We start from the raw sequence: 20,616 nt of genomic DNA, 5'->3' as shown, positions 1-20,616 counted from the left end.
TGGGCATTACTTTGGCAGATCATACAAGTGCCTTTTGCAGCTATTACCGTATTTTCCGCTCTATAGGACGCACCAAACCATAGGACGCACCAAACCATAGGAGGGGGAGAACAGGGGAAAAAAATATCTTTCCCCCCCCTGCTCAGCGCCCCTTCAGCAAAGCGGCAGGAGAAACGGAGCCCCTTCCATTTCTCCTCCGCTTTGCTGAAGGGGTGCTGCGCAGAGAGGGAAAACTGTGCAGCGCCTCTCCAGCAAAGTGAAGCCTGGGATCGGTGTGCACCGACCCCTCTCGCTCAACAGGCTTCAGGCTTGCGGATAGCCGCCTGAAGCCTCCGGAGCGCAGCAGGAATTCCCGCTGCACTCCGGGGGCTTCAGCGAAAGCAACGCGAAGCCTCCAGAGCGCAGGGGGAGCCCTCCCTCTGCGCTTCGGAGGCTTCGCGTTGCTATCGCTGAAGCCAATGAGCCTGCATTCGCTCCATAAGACGCACACACATTTCCCCTTAATTTTTGAAGGGGGAAAGTGCGTCTTATAGAGTGAAAAATACGGTACCTCTTGTAAGTCACCTTTAACCCAAGACACCCAACCAGCAATGTGGGACCAATTTAATATTAACATCTGCCTATGATCCTCCTTCTCCTTTCCCCCCTAGAATGAACAGGTGCCAAGGGAAATGGGACTCCTGCACCGCCCACAACTGAAGAGAGGATTTCCACAGGTACAGATTGCTGATCAGAAGAGGCGGGGGGGATTGCACCTGCCAGAACCCACCCTGCTGTTTTTAAAGCTGAACTTGTGCCACCTAAGATTCAGAGGCGACCCAGAAGCTGAAGACCATCCGTGTATTCAACCAGCCTCTGTTGCTGTGTGCCTTGAGCAATGTTAGATCTGCAGATATTAGCAGGGGGGAAATGTGCATCCACATGCTGCAAAACAACAACAACCACCTTCACATGCTGATTTCTGCAGATAAAGCTGCCGTTACAAGGGACAGCAGCAGATCCGGCCAATTCCTTGTGGTCAGTTGGCAACCCTAATGGCAGCGGCGTAGCGTGGGCTGTCAGCACCCGGGGCAAGGCAAGTAATTTGCGCCCCCTAACCCGTGGATTTGCGCCCCCTAACCCTACAAATCTATGCCTATGAATGATGGTCCCTCTCTCTCTCTCTTTCTCATATTCCAATTGATTCCCATTTCCGCCGATCGATCCCCGAATCTCTCACCCAGCGAAATTCGTGCGTAATTACGCTTCGCCATCCCTAATCCTGCCGCTTCCACCGGGAAATCATGACGGTGCGTTTCTCCTCTCCAAACTTTCCCCGGCCCTTTGCCGGCCGGCGCAGCCCTTTTGGCTACGAGCTCCCCTCCTTCTCTGCCCGCTTCCGACCCCACCTCCCCGTCCAGCCTCCCTACCTCCTGAAAAAAGGCGACGGCGCCGAGCAGGACACCCCCGCGGCCATCGGAGAGAGGCGGGGCCGAGGGAGGCAAGCCAATGGGCGAGACGAGGGTAGGTGGCCACGGGGGCGGGCGCTGCCGCAGTCCTCGGGTGGGCAAGGTAGGAGCAGGCGGAGGCTGGCCGGCCGCTCTGACAATAGGGGCGGGCCGAGGGCACGACGCGGCTGGGCCCTCTGGACTTGCGCCCCCCCCAGATGTTGCGCCCGGTGCGGCCGGCACCCCTGGCACCCCCCACGCTACGCCACTGCCTAATGGTGAGTGTTTTGCAGAACCAGCCCAGTTCATAACTTAATTCTACAATTAGCTGTAGAGTCCCTTGCTTTTAATAGTTTCATGGAAGAAGAGAGATGCATACCCACCTATGCTGGCCCAAGAAGGAGTTAAAAACAAGATCTAAGGCATTTTAAATGCTAGACTTGGGGGGGGGGCTATAATTATGGAGGTTTAAAAGCCTGTTTGCTTCTGAAAGAGCGGTTCCGGTCTCTTGTGTAATATTAAATGTGGCTTCTCTTCTCTAATTACATGTATTGTTAAACATAGCTTTCCCAGGTAATAATATCGGGTTTATTATTACTCTCTGGGAAAGAAATCCAGCAAGACAAATGTATTTAAATATTAAGAAGGGGGTTACATGCACTAAGGAATCCGATACTTCCCCCTGTGGTCTGGTACAAAGGCTCCTTTCCCCAATCAGCACATTCCCTTTTAAGTTTGGATTCTGGGCTCCACATGGATCTCACCCTGCAGAGAGAGAGATGCAACTGGAAGAGGTTACAACCAGCGCCCAAGCCATTTTTTCTGGGCTCAGCACAAAACTTGCCCCACATGCCCCAAAGTCCTTGTCCTTTTTCAAAAATGGGAGGGTTGGGTGAGGTTCTTCAAGTGCTTTGGTTCCCTCTGTTTAAGCTCTTTCTGCTGCTTAGTTGTGGTTTTGTAGCCAGAAATGCAGGGACAGCCTTTTAATGAGGCAAAAGGAAGCAGTCTGCTTCAGCAGCAAGAGCCACAGGGGAGAGGGGGGCGGGGGAAGGGCATGATCAAACCCTCAATGCACTGCCACCTGCTGCTGCGGCTGCAAGAGAACAAGTGATAGCAGCTTCTAGGTTCTGGTAAGATCCTATCGGAAGCCACAGCAACTTCTCCTTGCTTCTCCCACCACCAGAGAAGCGGCAGCTTTCGGCAAGATCTTTCCAGAACCCAGAAACCGCCACCACCACCACAGCTGCACTTGGGCAGTGGCAGTGGAGCAGCACCTTTCCGTTTAGCTTCAGGCGCTGAAATGGGATGGGCAGTCCCTGCAGAAATGGCGCTACAACATTAAGCATACCTCGCATCGTTGTCCTACCACCAATCTCCAGGCTCTGAGCTTTCTTCCCCTGGGGGTTCCACCCCCCCCCAGTGCCTCCCACCACTCCTAAACATCCAGCCATGACACACCAAGGGCGTCCATGTTGGTGCACCAGTAACTAGTGTGCTAGTGGAGGAAGAAGGGGCATTATCCTAACGCAGCTCCTCCCACTCCCACCCCCTCCAGACTGCTCATTGGTTCCTTCTTGCCTTGCCTGGTTACAAATACTTCCAGGTCAGACCTGAATCTTTACCTGGGCAACAGTCAGGTACCATCTCTGCTTTGGTTTTGATCCCACCTGCCTCCTCCCTCCACACTTCCCTCCTCCCAATCTGCCAGCTTGCCCTTCAGCACCCTCATTCTAGCTCGGCTTCCCCTCCCTTCAAATGACATGCCTCTGAAGGTTCTCCTCCTGTTGACGTTCTCCAGAACTTAATCCAACTTGTCCTAGTCCTGCCAGCACTCATGCTTCATGTCTCTGTGCTGACACCCATCCACAAAGGAGTACAGATGTAAGCCTACCCAATGGGGTGGGTGGCTTCGCCCCATGCAGAAGGTGCACAGGAGCTACAGTATACCATTGACATTGACTGCCACCCTTCTACTCGTTATGAAGCTGCCTGACAGGAGAATGGGGGCCACATCGTGCAGCGACAGGATCTTGCTGCAGCCTTTCCCCAACAACCCCACATCCCACCAGACAAGTCAATTTGCCACTTGGCATGAGAAAACACACATCAGTATCGTCGCTCCATTTGGAAGCACTACTTTGCTCCGAGCCAGGTCCTCTGCACGTACCTTTCTCACATGCTTCTGCCCTCTGATTGAGTCACACTGTGTCCTGGACAGCAGAGGTTGATCTGTGGGGGGTTGGTGGCTTGGCAGCTTTGCCTTTGGGCAGCAGGTTGGAGTAGATGGACTTTGGTTCCTTCCAACTCTATGGTTCTATAAAGCAGGAAGTAATGGGACGCGTGGATAGGAAGTCGGCAAGAAACAGCAAGTGGATTTTTCTACCCTACTCTTTGGCACTCTTGCCACAAGCTCGCTAAAACACTAACAGAAGATACCAACAAGTTGTGCATTTATTTTATTTATAAAGTAGGAGTCAGCTACTCACTGGGTTTATGCACGACCACTGTAACACACACACAAACTATCAAGGTAGGGACTGCAAGAACAGATTTCTTTTCTCACAAGGTGTGAGAGTAGAAATTTCACACGTAGGGATGGAAGGAGGAGAAGGCATCCCAGTTTTTCAGGGGTGGAGGACGTTTCTCACATTACTGTTTAGTGCAGTGATGGGGAATCTGTTGCCCTTCAGTTGCTGTTGGACTCTAACACCCATCAGTTCCAAACACAACTGCTAGAGACGATGTGAGCTGTTGTCCAGCAATATATGGAGGGACACAGGTTGTAGGTCCCTGATTCAGGGCTCAAGGGACAAATGGACAGCACAGGAAGTTGTCATACATACTAGTCATGGCCTTCCTGGTGGCAAGTCTAACCTGATGCAGCGTGTGTGTGCGTGTGTGTGTGTGCCATCATTTCCATTCAGCACAGGATTAGGAAAGATGGAATGGATTCAGATTTCAGTGTCAGATCCGCAGGGGTCACAAAAGATTTGGGGATGGGTGTGGGGGGGTGTGGGGGGGGGTGTTTGGCAGTGCATGAGAATTCTCAGAGGACATCTACGCTACTGTCTTAGCTGTGCTGCACCAATGGCTGTTGTAACTTTCCAAACTTTGTAACAGCCACAGCTCTATGTAGTTCTATGAGATAGCTGCAGACCTTTCACAAAGAACAGGCACAGCTACAATTCCCAAGGTTTTTAGGAGATGCCACAAGAGTTGCCCTACTTCTGTGAGCGACTCAAACCAGTTATGCAAGTCTGAAACTAAGGCTGAAGTACTGAACTTGCCAGTGGATAACCCCAATGAACTCAATGGGACTTGCATCTTAGAAAGCAGCTCTGGACTGGCTGCACATTGCAGAGAAAGATAGTGGCGGCCAAGCTGTTCTTTCAGCCATTGCTGATCTCCTCAATGAGGAACTCCTGATACATTTTTGAAAGAACACCTGAAACAAAGGACTAGTGAAAGGATGGGAAACCTGTAGATCACCAAATGCTGTTGGACTCCCAACTCCCATCAGGCCCAGCCAGCATGCTCAGTGCTCAAGGACGATGGGACTTGCATCTGGAGGACAACAGGCTCCTCATTCCTGGACTAAATGGTCCTCCGCTGCATTCCAGCCCCTCTAATTCTGCCAGGAAAGTTGCTAGGGAATTAGGAGGTTTCTGCCTGCTAATACCACTAGAAGCATTCTGAATTATGGCAAAGGCTCTCCTGTGTGTTATTCAAGCACCAGCAGCTTGAATATGTGGATTGCTTTTGCACCAGGAAATCTTCAGAAAGGAAACAAATACAATCAAATAATAGGATGAGTTAGAAAACCAACAGGAGGAAATTGCTCTCGGGGAATCGCTCACTGTCACAGGACTATTTGCTTTAAAAGTGCTTAGATAGCAGAATGTGCCATCCCTGAGACCCAAGCGCTCTGGTTGCCATTTAGTGATTAATCTTGCAGCAGTTGCGGGTTAAGAGCAATATAAAGCATCCCTAAATCTTCCGCCAACCGTCAGCTGGAGATGAAGTGGGGGGATGCATTCTCAGGGAAATACTTGGTAACTAATAAGGTTCACTGTTTAAGAATCTTTAGAGATTAAGGCTTACAACTAAGTTAGGCTGCTTAGGGAGGCTGGAGGTTCACATTGAAAGTACTGAGCACACACTTAATGAAAATGAAAGTACATGTGGTCACATCCCAAACCGGCTGTGGGATTCAGACCCAAATGTGCTTTGCTGCAAAATCGCCTCAAACGACTAGGAAGAAGAGTAATTTCTTTGAAATCTCATTGCATTTATTTTCTTATCCCCGAGATGATATTAGTGCCAGTAATAATTTCTGAATGACTGAAGGTTCCACATGTGGGGAGGGATGACAACAAACCAATATGAAAAGCTTGCAGCAAACAGTCAAGCATTGCATGGGAAGAGTGTGAGTGATCCGCTGAGCACACTGCATTTGTTCAAATGTAAGCTAAAGCTCTTGCAGATGACATTGTGCATTAGCACAAATTACCCACCACATGTCCACAGCTACATCTGGCAGGTTGGGGCACTTATGTACCACTGCATTATTCAGCAGGAAGTCATGATTTGACAGCAGGAGGGAGGCAGTAGTAGCAACTAGGGGGCAGATCTACACCATAGATATAATAAAGCATATTCAATGCATATTTAAAGCACTTGACTTCCCCCTAAAGAACCTTGGGAAGTGCAGTTTCTCCTTCACAGAGTTACCATTTCCAACATCCTTAACAAACTACAGTTGCCATAATTTTGGAGGAAAGTCATGTGCTTTAAATATGCACTGAATGGTGTGGACCTTCCCTAGAAGTAATCATCCAGCACCAAAGTAAGGGTGAGCAACATGTGGGGGGTTGCTTTTTCATTGTCTCTGTGAGATACCTCTGATTATTTTACATCTGTATCAAACCATTCCTCCAAGCAAATCAGGGAATTAGCCCATTTTATTCTCACGCCAACCCTGCAAGGTAGGGCTAGGCTGAGTGTTGGTCACCCGCCCAAGGTTATCCAATGTGCTTTGCAGCAACTGCCTATTGCAGGGTTAATATTCCTTTGCCTTCATGGCACATTTTCATTCGGTTTCTCACCCAGGGCAACAACAGCCCCTGGCAGGAGCTTATCCCGTTTGCAGAGCAGTTTGGGGTGTATCGCCAACTCGTTACCCCTTTCTATGCTGGTGCAAACTAACACACAGCATTTTGCGGAATGGGGGAAAATGCTTTTAATTTGGTCCAAGAAAAAACTTGCTGTGCTGTCTCCTTTGGGGGGGTATGGAATGAATACGACACCTATGCATATAGCTATCTCTATAGGAGTATGTATAATCTGCAGAATCACACTGAGCTCACCCACTGGTTAAAAAGCAAAGCTATTCAGGCTCCATCCTATGCACACCTACCTAGAAGTAACCCCCACTCAAGTGAGTGGTGCTTACTCCCGTGTAAACAGGCCCAGGATCTTGCTGCAGAGGGGCCACTTTGGGAACCCCAATGGGGGGGAGGAACCTCATTTTCTTCCCACTTTCTCTTCCTAGAAAGAATCAAACTTCCCCTCCCTTTAATTCCGAAGTTTATTTTTAAATAGCTTGATCCGATTAAAGTCAACTGGGAACGGAGGGGGAGGCGGGGAGGGGGGAGAGACATCAAATGAAACTCACGTCCTCCGTAGCCATAGGCAGGACATCCTCGGATTCCAGGACCTCGATCGCTTCTGCTTCCGAGCAGGCGGCCACCGCGGGAGAAGGGTTTGCACGGCTTGGCTCCGGCAACCTGTCTCCCATGCTTGGAAGCAGCCAACTCCCTGGTCGACCCCCCCCCCCCACCTCCGATCTGGCCCCCTCTCTCTGCCCTTCCTCTCAGTCGCTCCTCTTTCGGCGAGGGGGGGTGGGGGCTGGAGGAAGAAAAGCAACCTCGGAGGTGTTTGGCAAACTTTCAAAGCCGCCGATACAGCATGGCCCCTTCCTCTTCCATGCTGGCTCCTGCAGCCAGAGACCGGGTGGGTGTTGTTGCGTGGGTAGTATTTTTTTTTGCCCCCCCCCCCTTAAGGGAAATATCCCTGGAGAGACCAGAGGCGTCCTCCAGCTGGCATGCTGGCGCTGATGTAGCTTCGATCCAACTGCACAGGCCAAGGGGAGGCGGACCTTTCGAAACCTTTTAGGCGCGCGCCCTAAACTTGGCCAAACTTTTGCGCCTCCTGCCCTGCTAGTCCACGCGAGGTGAGCGCTCACCCGCGAGCCCTCCCGGTTACTCTTCCTCAGCCCCTTTTGGTCATTGAGCTCCCGCTGCTGCTGCTGCCGCCTTAGTCCCACTAGGAGCCGCGCCACGCCACGCGGGGAGGCGCCTGCCCTTCTTCTGTGGCAGCGTCGCAGACATCGCGCTCATCCCTCGGATGGAGGAGAGGTGTCTCCTCCTCCTGGTCATGGAAGTGGGGGGCTTCCCTGCTGCTGCTGCTTCCTCATGAGGCCGGAGGAAGCCCCCTCCCGGCTTGCAAATCCTGCGGGATTAAAACCATCGAGCGCCAAAAGGTTTCATGCGTGGTAGTGGTGTTTGGGGGGGGCGATGCTTGCAGGAGCAAGAAAAGTCGCGATCCAGCGGCGGGTCGGTCGAGGATCCCCCTCTCGCGTTGCAAGCCCAGATGAGCCTGCAAAAGGGAGGAGAAGCGGCGGAAGCCGGCGCGCCGCAGGGGCCACAACTTCGCGGGAAAGCTCTGCAGCCGAAAGGCGTGGGGAACGCGCCCCGACCGCTTTAGGGGGCAGTAGGAACCCGCGTCTGCGCGCCCCGGGCCAGCCGCGTCGCCTTGGCGCTTTCCGAAGAGACGGCAAGGGCGCGCGCGGGCGCTGCGAAGAAAAGCGCCTTCTTCTTCTTCCCCTCGGGTGACCTTGCCAAGGGAGGTCGCTTTATAGGGGGCGATTCTCCGGCGTCGCCAAGCCCACGATCGCAACGGCCCCCCACCTCCGGCCAGCCGCCAGACCCCCTTCGTGGGACGGTGGCGCAGAAGAAGCGTCGGTGGCCGGCGTCTCCAGGAGCTGGTGGCAGGGAAGCCAACTCAGTGGATCCAGCGGCAACTCTGCCTCGAGCGGCGGAGAGGGAGGTAGAGAGAGCAGCGATCGGCTCCTTGCCAGGGCAGAGCAGGGATGACGGTGAGCTTTGCAGCCTAGCTAGAAACTGCGCGCCGAGCTGGCTGCGGGGCTACAAGAGCACGTGGGTCCCCCGCTCAGGCCGGGGGCGGCCTGTTGGGAGCGAGCGGAGCGCCTTCCCCTTCCCAAGGCTGCCTCCAGGGGCGGGCGCTGGGCACGTCGCGCCCGGGATTCCTCCAAGATGCGGACGTGTTGGCTGTGCAAACGGGAGGATTTGCGCCAGGATCAGAGGGATGGGACGGGACGCCGCGCCCTTCCAGGCCCCGAGCCCAGGCTCGGTCTTTCTTTCCCCCCTTCCCTTCCTCCTCTTTTCCACCTTGCGCCAAAGCAGCCCAGCTCTGGGTAGGGTAGGGTAGGGGGGGACCCGGCCCAAAGTGATTTATGACGAGGAAGATCCCGAAGTTCTCCCACGCCGCCGCCGTTTTGGAGTTCTGCACCTGGCGTGGGAGTCGCGCTTAGAGTTTCGAGAAAGGGCGGGATCTCATTTCGCATAGTCCCGCCCTCTTGTTTACATAGGGAGAATGACGCGTTGCGGAGCGCACGTGGTCAATGCGCCAGCAGCGAGGCGTCCCGAGGCTATTATGCCTCTGGCTTATGCGAGGGTTTTCCTTTAGAAGGGGCCGGGTGACGCGGGAGGGATGGGGATGGTGGAAGGTTGCTTAAATTGAGAACAACTGCAGCCGTCTGGCATTCCTGCAGCCCGGCCATTCCACTAATCCTTATCATTCATCTGTATAAATTATTTCATACAGTATTGCCAGCTGACCTGCTCCTGTGCCTTTAGCACCAGCTCGTCATAGGTAAAGGTAAAAGGACCCCTGACCATTAGGTCCAGTCATGGATGACTCTGGGATTGTGGCGTTCATCTCACTTTATTGGCTGAGGGAGCCGGCGTACAGCTTCCGGGACATGTGGCCAGCATGACTAAGCCGCTTCTGGCGAACCAGAGCAGCGCACAGAAATGCCGTTTACCTTCCCGCTGGAGTGGTACCTATTTATCTACTTGCACTTTGACGTGCTTTCGAACTGCTAGGTTGGCAGGAGCTGGGACTGAGCAACGGGAGCCGCCGACCTTCTGATCAGCAAGTCCTAGGCTCTGTGGTTTAACCCACAGCGCCACCCACGTAGAAGCAGCTAATTGCCTTATACAGTACCAAGTATAGATAGCCCTCTATTGCTTCTACTACACAGACTGGCATAAGAGACCAATGGAACCATGGACTGTTTGAAGCAAACACACAACTTCTTCTAAACTGCCTCCCCAGTCTCATGTTTTGATGTAATTGTCAAGAGAGCTAGAAACTTGTTCTGTTTATACAACAAAGGATCCCTGAAGCAGCCTCCCCTTTCTAAGCTAGAAAAGGTTCGTTCTGTTATGACACAGCAAACATGCTGATGTAGTGTTATAGATTCCGTGTTTGCTTATATAGAGACACATTTCCATCAATTCCTCTCACTGCTTTTTTTAATAAAAAACCTGGTTCACAGTTTTTTAGTTTTTTAAAATTTGAGCTAGTGCGTACAAAGCAGTGCAGCTAGTTTAACTGGAGGTGGAGAATTATGAAAATGATATACAGGTGGTACATGACCCCAGTCAAGCTTGCAAAAATCTATCATTTGCCCGATAATAAATGTTGGAAATGTAAGGAAACTGAAGGTACATTCTTTCACCTTTGGTGGACGTGCCCCAGGATTAAGGCTTTCTGGGAAATGATATATAATGAATTGAAAAAGGTATTTAAATATACCTTCTTGAAGAAACCAGAGGCCTTTCTCTTGGGCATGGTCGGCCAAGTGGTCCCAAAGAAGGACAGAACATTTTTTATGTATGCTACAACAGCAGCAAGAATACTCATCGCAAAGTATTGGAAGACGCAAGATTTACCCACTCTGGAAGAATGGCATATGAAACTGATTGACTGTATGGGATTGGCAGAAATGACTGGCAGAATCCGTGACCAGGGAGAAGAGTCGGCAGAAGAAGATTGGAAAAAATTTAAGGACTACTTAGAGAAATATTGTAAAATTAAGGAATGTTGAATGATGCTGGATTGAAATTGAGTGGTTTCTAGCTGTAATGATATAAAGGAATATGAAAAAAAGGATTGGATAGAAAACAAGGTGTTATTATAAGCTGTAATGCTTTAAGTTAAGGATTTGCTGAACAAATAATTTGAAATGGAATACAAGAAGGGGAGGTAGGAGGAGGTCAGAGAAATATGTTATTGAAAAGTATGTATTATGAACTATATGTTTTTTTTAATTTTTTTGTTTTTTGTTTGCATAAAAAATTGAAAACTTTAATAAATATCTTTTAAAAAAAATAACTGGAGGTGGAGAGATCAGCAATCTAATTTCTCTCTGCCACACACACACACACACTTTTTATCACTGTTTAGCTGAGCAGAGAAAAACAGATGGCAACCTGCTATTACTAATGATTTTTTAAAAAGTCTCCAACCTTTGTCTTGTCGCTTCATATTATAATTTTCACAGCAACTTCAAAATCCCAACTCACAGTAATTTGCTCCCATTTTGATATCAGCTGTTAAATCCATTTGGCACCTGGATTATAAATTTGAGGGATGCACCGAGTGTGCTGAGAATAAAAGCCCTCTGGTTTATGAATTGGCATTAGCACATTGCCAAATGAGAGGGAGGGATGTTATTTCTGTGTATGAACTGAATTGGTTCCTTTCTTCAGTTAGGAATTCTTGATCTAAACCTTCCTTAGTCATATACAGTCATACCTCGGATTAAAGTCACTTCAGGTTGAGCGTTTTCAGGTTACACTCCACAGCGACCTAGAAGTAACGGAACGCGTTACTTCCAGGTTTTGCCGCTCATGCATGCGCAGATGCTCAAAAATGATGTCACACACATGCGCAGAAGCGGTGAATCGCGACACGCGCATGCACAGACACGGGTTGTGTTCTGCTCTGGATGCGAACGGGGCTCCGGAACGGATCCCGTTCGCATCCAGAGGTACAACTGTACCGTTGACTAAGGATAAGCATACCATATAACTCCAAAACAATGTTTGACAATCTTTTCTGTGTTTCAGATGGAATTTAAGTTCAAGAAATGCAGTTAGGAAACATTTTTGGTGGCTGTGCAGCTAAGCCCACAGGAGCCAGTAGACTCCGGCAAACCATTTGCTCTAAGAATATCTATCTATCATCTATCTATCTATCTATCTATCTATCTATCTATCTCTATATCTCTATCTATCTATCTATCTATCTATCTATCTATCTATAGCTGCACTGGTAGAACGATCACCTCAGTTTGACATTGAATTCTACAACAAAATGAGGCTTGCTTCCCAGTAAATACATTTAGCACCGGGGCAGCCGAAGCAAACTCCAGTTTATTCATATAGTCATGATCTAAGCTGAAAATGTGAATCTGCATTTAAAAAACAAACAAAAGAAAATTGACTTAAGACTCTTCCCAGCTCCTCTAGAACAGGGGTCAGCAAACTTTTTCAGCAGGGGGCCGGTCCACTGTCCTTCAGACTTTGTCGGGGGCCGGACTATATTTTGAAAGCAAAATATGAATGAATTCCTATGCCCCACAAATAACCCAGAGATGCATTTTAAATACAGTGGTACCTCGGGTTACAGATGCTTCAGGTTACAGACTCCGCTAACCCAGAAATAGTACCTCGGGTTAAGAACTTTGCTTCAGGATGAGAACAGAAATCGTGCTCCGGTAGCGCGGCAGCAGCAGGAGGCCCCATTAGCTAAAGTGGTGCCTCAGGTTAAGAACAGTTTCAGGTTAAGAACAGACCTCCAGAACGAATTAAGTACTTAACCCGAGGTACCACTGTAAAAGGACACATTCTACTCATGTAAAAACACGCTGATTCCCAGACCATCTACAGGCCAGATTGAGAAGGCGATTGGGCTGGATCAGGCCCCCGGGCCTTAGTTTGCCTACCCATGCTCTAGATTAGAACATCAGGAATGTAGAAGGGGGAAAAGAGAAAATTTAATTGTTTGCTTCACAACGGAAGTAACGGAGCTGTCCCCCCCCACTCTGTCCGCTACAAGACCATTAAGCCCTGGGTCCAAAATTACCTAGCTGTGAATAACTAAAATAGCTGGCAACTGTAATTTATTCGTTGATAGGATTTACACCCCACTTGTAGTGCAAACATCTTCACGTTGGCTTATAAAAGGAATGTAAGAAATAAAGCAGAACATTTAAAACTCCAAAACAGCTGAGGTCAAAATAGCAAAAGCTAGCATATGCAAATAATTAGAATAGGATACCCTGCACCTGGCACCTAAAAGATAAAAAGTAACTACTCCAGGTAAACCTACAGAGGGAAATAGCTTCCATAGCATGGACATTGCAAAAGCAACCACTTCAGCCCAGAAAGCAGAGACACAGAAAAAGGCTGCTGGGCAGAATCTGAATTGGTGACCATGTGAAGGAAGATGGTCCTTTGGATAACTTGGGCTTATATCCCCCATTTGAAGCATTGAAGGTCAGCTCCTGTTAGCAATCTTCATCAAAGCAAGTGTTTAATGCACACATACAATGATCTGCCCTGGATGTTACAACAACTGTGGCCTGATCATTTCTTCCTGAGGAGGAGCAAAGCTGGAACACCAGGGGAAAAAACTCTGAAAGGCACTGGGAGCTACAGATGCTACCTGCATATCTAGCAAGCAGAAGGCTGGATCCAAGAACAGCCCCTCACTATTGCGTTCACATGAAACCCTTTCATTTATGGCATGGGCTGCCGTATTTTGAAAAGCAAAAAAGAGGACACATTTAATGACTTGTACTTTTAGCTACGGATCGCTACGACAACATTCATTTTAAATTACCCCTGCTATATGTAAGCTGTAGAAGCTGTGAGATATTGCTAGCAGCAACGTTCTTTTTTTTTTTAATTATTTTTATTCAATTTCCAATATAAGATTTAAACATACATTTTCAATATTATCACAAATACATATTTTTGACTTCCTTCAGCTCATCCGCGAATCTTCCGTTTTCTAATCTTCTATCCGCAATTCTAGATTTAACATTGCCTTTTATTTTAAATAAACCTATTCCCTTATTCCCCTTTTTACAGTGTTTCTAATATTTACAGTGTTTCTAATATGCTAGCAGCAACGTTCTTAACTTTCAACAACAAAATAATAATAATACATATTTTGCTTCCTCACTTGCCACATGAAAGTATTTGGGATGTTCACATTTTTGTAAGTGTGCGCAGAACAATTTAGTAAACTGTTTTAATTGATGTACAATTCATTAATGAAAAATGGCACGGGTGGGAGCGTTTTTTAAAATTGTTTTCATTTTTAAAAAATTATTGGTTACTGTAAACAAACAACAAAAATGAACAACAACAAAACCCAGGGCATTTTGGCAAATTTTTAAAAATCCACCTGGACAGAAATTTAAATCCTGAAAAAGAGGTTGTGTCCTAGAAAAAGAGGACATATGGCAACTCGCTGTGGCCTGGGGACAAAATATGGCCCTCCAAGCCTCTATCTGTTCCTCAGGACTCTTCCCCAGGCCATGCCTCTCCCTGCCCTTACTTCATATCCTCTTTGAGGATTTTTGCCTGCCTGGGATGTGTCCTTTAACTTGCATAATGCCTCTTGCTGGAAGATAGAGCAGGGTATGTAAATGTGTGCAGAGACCAGCCTATTGTAGAAAGGTAAAAATTGCATTATTAGCCCCATCCACATTTTTCTCTGGCCCTGCCCACCAAAGGCATGTGACCCCCAGAAGGATGCTCAGAAAGAATCAAGGCCCTTGCACTAGACACGGTTCCTCACCTTTGATTTATGACATCTAAAGCTATGGTTTTCCCAGTAGTGATGTATGGAAGTGAGAGCTGGACCATAAAGAAGGCTGATCGCCGAAGAATTGATGCTTTTGAATTATGGTGCTGGAGGAGACTCTTGAGAGTCCCATGGACTGCAAGAAGAACAAACCTATCCATTCTGAAGGAAATCAGCCCTGAGTGCTCACTGGAAGGACAGATCGTGAAGCTGAGGCTCCAATACTTTGGCCACCTCATGAGAAGAGAAGACTCCCTGGAAAAGACCCTCATGTTGGGAAAGATGGAGGGCACAAGGAGAAGGGGACGACAGAGGACGAGTGTTCTTGAAGCTACCAACATAAGTTTGACCAAACTGCAGAAGGCAGTGGAAGACAGGAGTGCCTGGCGTGCTCTGTACCATGGGGTCACGAAGAGTCGGACACGACTAAACAACGACAACAACAAGCCAGGAACGCCAGAGTATCTTCACTTTATCAGAATCTGTGGCGTTTTTACCAAGCTCAAAAGAGTAGCCTGCATATTTCTCATTTATAATCTGATTAAAAAATAATAATAACAATTCAGCGACACAATATTTCCTTACTTCAACAGATGAATACAGTGGTACCTTGGTACTCAAACGGCTTGGCTCCCGAACAAATTGGCTCCCAAATGCCGCAAACCTAGAAGTAAGTGTTCCGGTTTGTGAACATTTTTCAGAAGCCAAACGTCCAATTCAGCTTCTGATTTGAGTGCAGGAAGCTCCTGCAGCCAATTGGAAGCTGTGCTTGGTTTTCAAACCGTTTCAGGAGTCGAACCACTCCCAGAACGGATTAAGTTCAAGAAACAAGGTACCAGTGTACAGTATTATTTAAAAAACAAACAAACCATAAATATCTGCTCCTCTACAGTACAAATTCACAGTCAACAGCTCTGATAATTTAAGCAAAGAATCTTGAGGGGTGAGTGAGCAAGGGCCTTGCTACTATTAACGTCTAAGGAAAAAATCACACCATTTTAATTAAAAGGTTTTGCTACAAGCATACGATGAGCTGCTAAGCTTTTGAAAACCTCTTGATTTGCACAGCCCTCGTTTTCTCTCCTTCCACGTCCTCCTTGGCAGTTCAGCTTTGTAAAACAATAATTGACAGATACGAGTGGGGCACATTAGACGGTTAACACGTGGGCAGTTCATTTCCATGAACTAACAGAGGGTGCCTTGAAAATACGAGCCAAGTTCTGCCTTAACAACAGTCATTTAAATAGCAACATTTATTATTATTCCGAGAGGACCATGGATTCCAATCTAATCCCGTAATGCAAAAAAAGGTCAGTTAATGAATATGCAGGGACGAGCCCAAGGGGAGGGGGCCGACCAGCATCTGTCGAGCAAACAGCCTAGCGGAGGTCAGAGTGCTAGATGGCTCCAAAATGGAAACACTGATTGCAGTGACTAAAGAGGTGCTCAGGTGGGGTCTGTTTGATTTGATTCTGCAGCGCGCTTGCTGCTTATTCCCCTAAGCAATGAGAAGTTCCAAGGGGAAGCACCGACTCCCCACTCCCAATATTGTTTTATTTACAAATATCGAAGAAGAGCAGAAGTGGAGACAAACAGAAGGGGTTTCCATGAGGCAGAATATCCGGTAGTCCTCATCAGCCTTCTGCCAGCTAGGGATCTCTTTCCCTTTTTGCTTTTCCAAACTTCTAATTATTGTATTAGAGACGCGGGTGGCGCTGTGGGTTAAACCACTGAGCCTAGGACTTGCTGATCAGAAGGTTGGCGGTTCGAATCCCTGCCACGGAGTGAGCTCCCGTTGCTTGGTCCCTGCTCCTGCCAACCTAGCAGTTCGAAAGCATGTCAAAGTGCAAGTAGATAAATAGGTACAGCTCCGGCGGGAAGGTAAACTGCGTTTCCGTGTGCTGCTCTGGTTCGCCAGAAGCGGCTTAGTCATGCTGGCCACATGAACCGGAAGCTGTACGCCGGCTCCCTCGGCCAATAAAGCGAGATGAGTGCCGCAACTCCAGAGTCGGCTACGACTGGACCTAATAGTCAGGGGTCCCTTTACCTTTACCTTTAATTATTGTGTGCTTGGCTTGTTTGTTTGTTTTTTCCCCACCCCACCCCACCCTCATACCCCTACCCCTTTTCTGTAAATGGAGAGGGTTGGGATGCAGTATTCCATTCCCTAGGCTCTGATAAGTATCCACCACTACACATGAAGTGCACATGCATGAAGTGCACATGGCTTTGCTCCCTGATACCTCCCTGTTACTCTCCAACCCCACCTGCCTTACTCTGCCTAATGGTAGAGCCGTCCCTGTATCTCCTTAATCTTTATTAATAGCCATTAAGCCAGCCATTCCGACTTATTATCCAGCAAACTGTCAAATAAAAGAATGGCAATCTAGCAGGATAACGATAAGAAGTCAGGTTTCAGGATACAGAGCTGTTAAGGGATTATTTAGCAAGCTTTCAGGGGAGATGCACAGCATGGGTTAGGAGCTACGGCTTTCAAGTTTGTTTGGTGGATCCCCTCCGTCTTTACAGCTGGATGATAACTAGTATTTCTACAGATGAGGCTGGCTTCATCGCTGCATTAGTCTGTGCCTGTTGAGTTTCCATCTGAATAGGTGTGAGAAGCCACAGCTGCATCACTTTCCATAGCAATAGTACTTTGAAAGCAGGTGTTGGGAAACTTTGGTTGTCCAGATGTTTCTGAACTGCATGTCTCATCAGCCCTAGCAAGTGTGGCCAATGGCCAGGGTTCCCCACACCTGTTGCAAAGACAGGCACAGCAACTCTGGGTTGTAACTGGGGAACCCTTTAACCCCTGTGCATTAGAGCAGGCATAGGCAAACTCAGCCCTCCAGATGTTTGGGGACTACAACTCCCATGATCCCTAGCTAACAGGACCAGTGGTCAGGGATGGTGGGAATTGTAGTCCCAAAACATCTGGCCGAGTTTGCCTATGCCTGCATTGGGGTGACAATCAGTCAACATTTACTATGCATGCCAGGTGACAACACTAGTGAAAAATGCACCTGCTGCATATAAATTACTAGATTTCCCCCGAGTGAATAAGTACATGGGAAACTGCCTTATATCAAGTTGGAACAACTAGTCCATCTGATAGATCCAGGTTCAGTCCCTCAGGTAGAGCTGAGAAAGATCCCTTGAAAGCTGCTGCCAGCAGTGAAGACAGCATTGAGGTAGATGGGCCAATGATCTGACTCAGTGTAAGTCAGCTTCCTATGTTCCTGGACAGACCATAGAGGAGATTTATCATTCGTTAGTGTCTCCTACCTGTGCTGGGCACCCCCAGCTTCCAATGTGTGGGGCTTCCCCATGCCCCTGGCAAGGATTGAGTGATCTGCATGATCAGAAAGACCAATTAGTAATCACAGTTTAATAACAAACATAAAAAAGAACTCTGTCTTCTAATACATGCTGAGCACATGGGCTTTTCATTAAGCTTAACACTGAAAGGCCTATAGCATGAATTTCAAAGACAAGTTAATAAAAACCTTTTCTTCAATTGCACCACAGGCCCCAGTCTGAGATCAACTCAGACATTTAGGTGAAAAATAAGTAACTCTAGGACATGAAAACTACTGATGAAGTTGCATTTTTTTGTTCTGAAAGTATGGTCCCAAAGAAAGAAGTTTGAGAGCCACTGTTCTAGAGTGTAAATTTGAACTCTGCTAATTAGATACAGTGGTACCTCAGGTTAAGTACTTAATTCGCTCCGGAGGTCTGTACTTAACCTGAAACTGTTCTTAACCTGAAGCACCACTTTAGCTAATGGGGCCTCCTGCTGCTGCCGTGCCGGCGGAGCACGATTTCTGTTCTCATCCTGAAGCAAAGTTTTTAACCTGAAGCACTATTTCTGGGTTAGCGGAGTCTGTAACCTGAAGCGTATGTAACCCGAGGTACCACTGTAATCAAATGAGCACTATTATGCTGATTTCTGCATATCAAACCTTCCGTGCAAGAGCAGATCCAGCTGCTTTTCCCCCCTGGTTTGTTGGCAACCTTTGCGGCTGCCCTGCCTGCTATGTTTTCTAGGCTCTGGAGAATCAGCGAGGCTCTGCTGCTTTTTCTCCGCAAATGAAACCCTCAATTCCTCCTCCTCCTCCTCCTGCCCACAAGCAGGGCTCCTCTCCTCTGTTTGCCCCTTTGTTCTCCTTGGAACAGAACCAACAGATTCTTCTTCCCATGTGGTGCCCTGTGCAAAAGTTGTTGACCAGTTCTTCTTCTTTCTTAAAAGCATCTACACAGCTTGCTTCCTGCTCTAAAGGAAACTGACTTTAAAAAGATAGGCAGCAGCCGCAACAGCAGCAGGGGTACCTTTTGGTCCATCCATCCCCGTTCCCCCCGCCTTGAGTCATTCGTTGTTCTCCTAGCTCTGAAATAAACCCTCTTCCTTCCCCATGGAGGTCTTCTGCCTCTGAAGACCTTGCTTCAGAAAGACAAAAAAGAGAAAGAGCCATTCTCTTGGTCTCTCTTTGATATTTTCCCATAGAGGCGCTTTCTAGATGAGACGAGGAAAGGGGAGGGGGGCTCTGTTTCTCCTCAGCTTTAGGGTAGCCCCAAAACAGCCATATATCCTGTCAGCACCAAAAGTTGGCTCTCAAATGAAGGCGCCAAAGAGCAGTGAGAAAAGCTCATGAGGTTGCTGGTGCGTTTGTGACCTCATGTTTGTGCACACCACACATCTAAAGCAGATGATTCCCCCCCCCCAATGTTATAATAATAATAATAATAATAATAATAATAATAATAATAATAATATTTATACCCCGCCTATCTGGCTGAGTTTCCCCAGCCACTCTGGGCGGCTCCCAATCAAGTATTAAAAACAATACAGCGTTAAATATTAAAAGCTTCCCTGAACAGGGCTGCATTCAGATGTATTTTAAAAATAGGATAGCTACTTATTTCCTTCACATCTGAAGGGAGGGTGTTCCACAGGGTGGGCGCCACTACAGAGAAGGCCCTCTGCCCGGTTCCCTGTAACCTTACTTCTCGCAATGAGGGAACTGCCAGAAGGCCCTCGGCGCTGGACCTCAGTGTCCGGGCTGAACGATGGGGGTGGAGGCGCTCCTTCAGGAACGTCTGGGAACTGTAGTTTCCCCTCACAGAGTTACAATGTGCAGCATGCTTAACTAACTACAGTTCCTAGGATTCTTTTGGGGTGTCATGTGTGTTGAATGTTCTTGAATTGTACAGTGTGGATCTGCCCAACTGCTCCAAAGCCCCATTTATTTGAAATACTGCGTGGATCCTTTTATACAGACAGATGTTCCTGTTTATAAGAACCTAATAATGGCTCCTCTGGTCCACCATTCTGTTTTCACAGTGGCCAGTGGGGACGCGGGTGGCGCTGTGGGTAAAACCACAGTGCCTAGGACTTGCCGATCGTATGGTCGACGGTTCGAATCCCCACGGCGGGGTGCGCTCCCGCTGCTCGGTCCCAGCGCCTGCCAACCTAGCAGTTCGAAAGCACCCCCGGGAGCAAGTAGATAAATAGGGACCGCTTACCAGCGGGAAGGTAAACGGCGTTCCGTGTGCTGCGCTGGCTCGCCAGATGCAGCTTTGTCACGCTGGCCACGTGACCCGGAAGTGTCTCCGGACAGCGCTGGCCCCCGGCCTCTTGAGTGAGATGGGCGCACAACCCCAGAGTCTGTCAAGACTGGCCCGTATGGGCAGGGGTACCTTTACCTTTTAATAATGGCTCCTCTGGTCCACCATTCTGTTTTCACAGTGGCCAGTCAGATGCTTGTCAGAAGCCCAGAAGCCCCAATGTCAGCGGTTTAATAAGTGCTGGTTCACACAAATTGTGCCCCCGCACAAACCCTGTCCATTGGCAAAACCCAAAGCCATATGTGCTCCTACAGTGATCACTAGCATGTAGAAGACAGCCATAGCAACTCGAGGGAAAGCCATGGAATAGGCAGGGACTTTATTGAGGTGGTGGGGGTCAACTTGCCTTTTTTTTGTGGTGGACCTGTAAAGTGGTAAAAGAGTATTGGGGGGAAAATTCATAATGAATTGAAAAAAAATGTTTAAAAGTACTTTTCCTAAAAAAAACCAGCCCTTCACCAGCAAGTCCCAGGGCAGGTTACAACAACTTAAAATTCAGAATAAAAAACAGGTTATAGTCGCAAGAACGGATTATATTCGTGTCCTGAAAACACACGACTCAGGTGCCAAATGCCAGGAATAAAGAGGCTTGTCTTCA

At 48.2% G+C, this 20,616-nt stretch overlaps 1 protein-coding gene across 7 annotated transcripts in view; it reads right to left on the bottom strand.

Moving 5' to 3' along the window:
* The window catches only part of RHBDL3 (rhomboid like 3), a 139,307-nt gene extending 130,170 nt beyond the window's left edge, over positions 1-9,137 (bottom strand). For 2 of the 7 annotated variants that reach the window (XM_053375205.1, XM_053375206.1), the window contains exons 1-2: positions 7,102-9,134; positions 3,595-3,741 (exon numbers count right to left, since the gene is read on the bottom strand). In XM_053375205.1, the coding sequence (XP_053231180.1) occupies positions 3,595-3,741; positions 7,102-7,224 (270 nt within the window). In that variant the 5' untranslated portion in view covers positions 7,225-9,134. Of the gene's footprint in view, positions 1-3,594; positions 3,742-7,101 lie in introns of all 7 variants that reach the window. The other 5 variants (XM_053375208.1, XM_053375209.1, XM_053375207.1 and 2 more) reach the window with 4 other exon arrangements.
* Between the last annotated feature and the right edge of the window lie 11,479 nt (positions 9,138-20,616).

The sequence above is a fragment of the Podarcis raffonei genome, chromosome 2 (genome assembly GCF_027172205.1).
Source record: "Podarcis raffonei isolate rPodRaf1 chromosome 2, rPodRaf1.pri, whole genome shotgun sequence".
Taxonomy (NCBI): Eukaryota; Metazoa; Chordata; class Lepidosauria; order Squamata; family Lacertidae; genus Podarcis; species Podarcis raffonei.
Note: the sequence above shows the minus strand (reverse complement) of the source record. Positions and strands in the feature narration are given on the sequence as shown.